The sequence below is a fragment of the Galeopterus variegatus genome, unplaced genomic scaffold (assembly GCF_000696425.1).
Source record: "Galeopterus variegatus unplaced genomic scaffold, G_variegatus-3.0.2 Scaffold525, whole genome shotgun sequence".
NCBI lineage: Eukaryota > Metazoa > Chordata > Mammalia > Dermoptera > Cynocephalidae > Galeopterus > Galeopterus variegatus.
The window spans coordinates 49,073-54,017 of NW_007726636.1; the positions used below are offsets into that span (position 1 = coordinate 49,073).

General features: G+C 55.2%; 2 protein-coding genes across 2 annotated transcripts in view; one reads left to right on the forward strand and one right to left on the reverse strand.

Annotated features, from left to right (window-relative positions):
• Positions 1-273: 273 nt before the first annotated feature.
• ELOVL3 (ELOVL fatty acid elongase 3) lies at positions 274-3,542 on the forward strand. Its single transcript, XM_008569694.1, has 4 exons — positions 274-538; positions 1,446-1,577; positions 2,293-2,444; positions 2,775-3,542. Exons 1-4 carry the CDS (start codon positions 438-440, stop codon positions 3,200-3,202), a joined length of 813 nt encoding a protein of 270 aa, XP_008567916.1. The 5' UTR covers positions 274-437; the 3' UTR covers positions 3,203-3,542.
• A 923-nt stretch (positions 3,543-4,465) lies between these two features.
• The window catches only part of PITX3 (paired-like homeodomain 3), a 1,528-nt gene continuing 1,048 nt past the window's right edge, over positions 4,466-4,945 (reverse strand). The window contains exon 4 of the mRNA XM_008569696.1: positions 4,466-4,926. Coding sequence (XP_008567918.1) covers positions 4,466-4,926 — 461 coding nt within the window. The remainder of the gene's footprint in view (positions 4,927-4,945) is intronic.

Genomic DNA, 4,945 nt, shown 5'->3' on the forward strand with positions numbered 1-4,945 from the left:
GAAGGAGAAAAGGGTGTGAAATTGTGGGGGGGCGAGAGTTTACCAAGGGATTTGGGGCGGGATGTGTAGGGCACCTGGGGGAGGTGCTCTCAAGAATGACCAATCAGAGAGCGGGCTGCGGCCCAGGGGCTGGCCGGGGGCGCATCTTGGTGGAGATTGGAGAACTGCCCCGCGCGGGGAGGGGGCCCGCGCCGCCTGGGCCCTCAGCTTTGCAATTCCGCGTTATAAACCGCAGCGGCGGCGGCGGTGGAAGCGAGCTGGGCTGTAGCGCACGTGCCTGGATCCGAAGCCCTCCTCGCCTTGCCCAGGTCGCCTTGCCCAGGGCTTCCTTCCGTGCTGGGTCGGTTCCGTCTCGCCCCGACGTCCTGTCCATCCTCGGCCCCCCAGCCTCTCTGCTAACCACCCAAAGCTCTGGACCTCGACGTCTGCAGAACGAAATGGTCAAAGCCGTGAATATCTCACACGAAGCGGAGCAGCTGTTCCAGCCCTATAACTTCGAGATGTTCCAGGACATAAGGCCCTTTTTGGAAGAATATTGGTGAGACTTGGAGAGGGTGAAGGGCCATGCCAGGGGCAAGACCCTTCTGACTGCTTTGGAAGGAGGGTGGGGGGAAGGGCGTGAATGCCCGCAATGATTTTCTTAAAGAGCAAAGGTACCGGACTCCTCCGTACTGGCTCCGCACCACCGATGTCCGAGATGCAGGTAGGGTGGCACCTTAAAGAGATTAAGGCTGGAAGAAAGAAAGCAGAAATCGGAGGATGGGGAGAGGCATATGGGAGGAGACAGAAGCCAAGGAAAAAGAGTGTAGTGAGAAACTGCTTGCTGAGGAATGAGGTTCATCTGAACCCCTACTAGATGACTCTCCCCGTGCTTTGTGCCTGTGCGTGCACCTGTGCGCGTGTAGTGCTAGCGCCCGGGGACAGCCTGCCCTTCACAGCTATCACGGTGTTCCTCAGATGCTCCCTCATCCCTGCTGTGGAGAGGGAGGCAAATCAGGGAGCTCTTCCAAGCTTTCCACAGACTCTTCGGCTTTACCCTAAAGCTCCTCAGAGGTGTTTGTGGGCTGACTGTGCTCCAGCCAATTTGGCGTGACCCACGCAGGCAGAAGCTGTTGCCACATTCTTATGGTATAGCCCCAGGAGTGGGCCAGACAACCACCACCCACCCCCAGCCCCACCGAGAGAATAATCACAGAAACCTTGGGCACAGCCCCTGCCCCGTCCTGGGTACTTTATATACATTATCTCTGCCAGGAGAGGAATATTATTCCCCTTTACAAAAAAGGAAAACAAGGCTGAGAGAATTAAGTTAGTTTTTCTGTCACCGAACTAATAAGTGGCAGAGCTGGGACTGCAACCCAGAGCACTCGCCAGGAGACACGAGTGGGCATTCCTCTAACTAGCATCCACCTATGAGCCCATACCCTCTGCCTTCTGCCTGCCAGGGCAACCTCATTCCCCATAGCTCTGATCTACCTGCTGCTCATCTTTGTGGGGCAGAACTACATGAAGGCGAGAAAGGGCTTCAACCTGCAGGGGCCTCTAATCCTCTGGTCCTTCTGCCTTGCAATCTTCAGGTAAGACACTCCCTCCTGCCCGCTCACTCCCCCCGCCCCTCCCCCCACCCCTCTCCCCATATTCTCTAGATCTTAGACGTCCATTCTATCTCTTAAAGCTTTCTAGAACCCTCAGTTGCATCGACTTCCATCCTGACCCCCAAGCTGCCTCATAACATTCTCCCCATATCATTCCTTCAGCTTTAGCTCTGCTCCCAGCTTCTACCCTCTTCTCATATTACCCTGTTTTCCTTCTCTACATCCCAACCTAGTGGTCTCTGCTTCGTACCTCTTATACTCATGGATTATACTCATGGAGTCTGTACTTCCAACAAATGTCTCCAGCCTCTGCTACTCTCAGCTTCTAATACCCTTCCCAAGATCTTCCAATAACTTCCTCCTCCCCTCCTTCCCATGTTTTCTTCCCCAAACTCCCTTGATCTTCCTATCTTTCCACTCATCTCCTCCCAGCCTCCTACTCCATCCCGAGAACTCCATTCCCTAACTCAACTTTCAATCCCATCCCCCTGTGTTCCTTGGTCTTTCTCCAGCCCACATCTCCTCTAGACTGCTGGTCCAGGTTGGCCCTAGGATCTTAGAAGCTGTGACCCATGCCCCCTGGAAGGGTTGGGAGGTGTGGTGGAGCTTGGGACTTAGTGATTTGGCCAGGCTAGGGGGAAGGGTGGATTGTTGCCTGGGGATGACCCTTATGTCCTCTTCCTCTGTCCCATTTCAGTATCCTGGGGGCAGTGAGGACGTGGAGCTACATGGGAACCGTGCTACTTAAGAGGGGCCTAAAGCACACTGTGTGCTTCTCCCTCTTCATTGAGAATTCCACAGTCAAATTCTGGTCCTGCCTCTTTGTTCTCAGCAAGATCATTGAACTCGGTGAGTGGCAAGTCTTCATTTCTCTGGTGCCCAGTGAACTGTGTCCCTCCTCAGGGCCCTTTTACCTCTTATACTCATGGAGTCTGTACTTCCAACAAATGTCTCCAGCCTCTGCTATACTTGGCTTCTAATAAACTTCCCAAGATCTTCCCGTCACATGAAGAGGTCCCCCCCCCGTCCTAACAACACCTCTCACCCAAGCCCCTCTTCAGATTCTCTGCCTCAAACCACCCCCCCCTACCCTGAGAATTCCTCCTGTGTCCCCACACCCAGTGCAGAGAATGGTCCCAGCACTGGGTGGTATTCCAGCTATGACTTCCCATCTCTCAGGAGACACAGCCTTCATCATCCTGCGTAAGCGGCCACTCATCTTTGTGCACTGGTTCCACCACAGCACAGTGCTAGTGTATACAAGCTTTGGATACAAGAACAAATTGTCTGCAGGTGGCTGGTTCATGACCATGAACTTTGGTGTGCATGCCATCATGTACACCTACTACACTCTGAAAGCTGCCAATATGAAGCCCCCCAGGATGTTTGCCATGCTGATCACCAGCCTTCAGATCCTGCAGATGTTTATAGGAGCCATTGTTGGCATCCTGACTTACATCTGGAGGCAGGAACCAGGATGCTATACCACGACAGAACACTTCTTCTGGTCCTTAATCTTGTATATGACCTATTTCATTCTCTTCGCCCACTTCTTCCGCCAATCCTACATCAGGCCCAAGGTCGAAGCCAAGACCAAGAGCCAGTGAAGTGTTGGAAAGAAAGACAAAGCTCCAAGCTCTCTCTTTCCCAGGGCACTAAGGGGCTGGGCTTAGGTTTAAGAGAATGATTAGGGTGACTTACTTGCATGGTTTCCCCATAGGATGTGTGTCCTAAGGTGGTAGGAAGTTATGACAGACAAGACGCATCACCCCTGGGATGGGGGTGTGGTCTGGTACTTTGATGTTTCTGTTTTTAATGTGAAGGCCAAGCAGGCCCTGGGATGGGGGTGTGACTGAGGAAGATCCCCAGATCTGAGTTATTTATATTTCTATCCAGAAATCTTTCTTCTTCTTGCTCTTGTTTTTTAAATTAAAGATTTCAAGAAGATTTTGGGGATTTGGGGGAAGAAGGGGCTGCTGTGATGGGAAAAGGCTGCTGGCAGTGGAGTGACCAGCAGGTGGGAAGCCTGACGATGTGTGAAAGGATGAAAGGCACATACACAGAGACAGTCAATAAGAATCCTAGTCCTGGTAGGCACTTAATAAATGTCTGTTGCAGACCAGAATTTTATTGCTGTTAAGAATCTCAAGCCCCTCATAGGAACAGTGAGAAACAGGTGCAGAAAGGCGGAGTAATTTATCTAAAGTCATAGGCTTCCCAAGTTGCAGAATTGACACCCGCAAGCAAGCGTTCAAGACCAGACCTGTCCGCTATCCTCCCTGAAACCATGAGGTGGCGCCGCAGCACCAGCTTTGGCCGACGCCAGCCAAATAGCTAGTCCCGCAAGACCCACGCACGCACGCTGGCACCCTTCCGCTCCAGGAATCCCCGGGCTTCCCTATCCTGGAATACCGGGGTGAGTGGGACTAAAGCCCCATAAGTCTGGACCCTCATTTTGCTCCTGTACATCCAGCTGTCTTTAGACAATGGAGATGAATGAAGGCAAGAGGGCTCAATCGCAACTCTGAATCATCAGGACTTTGACAGACCGCGCACGTTTATTTCATTTAACTTTGAAAACGGGGGAGGGGGAATCCGGAGAAAGCGGGATGGGCCACGGGTGAGTTGGCCCCTAGGGAGATGGTCCCTGTTCCTGGCCTTAGTCCCAGGGGCGCGGTCTGTGTGTAGGGCCCAGTCCACCCTCAAGGCTGGGAGGGGGAAGGCCCTCTCCTGAGCCAGCCGCCCCCCCCAACTGCCCAAGCACCCCTCTCAGACCCTGGGGCGGGGGTAAGCCAGTCAAGACGACCCCAGTCCGAGAAGGCTGTGAATTACCGCCCCTGCCCTCGGGGATGGTCCACGGGACGGGTCGCTCATACGGGCCGTTCCACGGCGTACTGGCACGGACTGAGGTTGGCGGCCGGGGGCGGCCCGGGTACGGCGGGGTAGCTGAAAGAGGCGTGCTGTTTGGCTTTGAGCCGCAGGCTGGCCAGACTCGAGTTGCACGGGTCCCGATATACGTAGGGGGAGGAGGCGGCTGCAGCTGCAGCTGCGGCGGCCGAAGCGTAAGGGCAGGACACTGCCCCGGAGGACACGGCAGCTGGAGCCAGCCCTGGGGGGGCCCCGCCCAGCCCCTGCAGGGCCCCGGGCCCTGGCACGGCGCCCGGGGCGGCCGCGGCCGAGGGCACCATGGAGGCGGCGATGGAGCTGGGTGGCGAGAAGACGGGCTGCGAAGCCAAAGGCCCCACGTTGACCGAGTTGAAGGCGAACGGGAAGGTCTTGGCGGCGAGCGGCGGGGGGATGGGCTCTTGGGGGACGCTGCGCGTGGTGGGGACTGCGGCCTTCTACGTCTT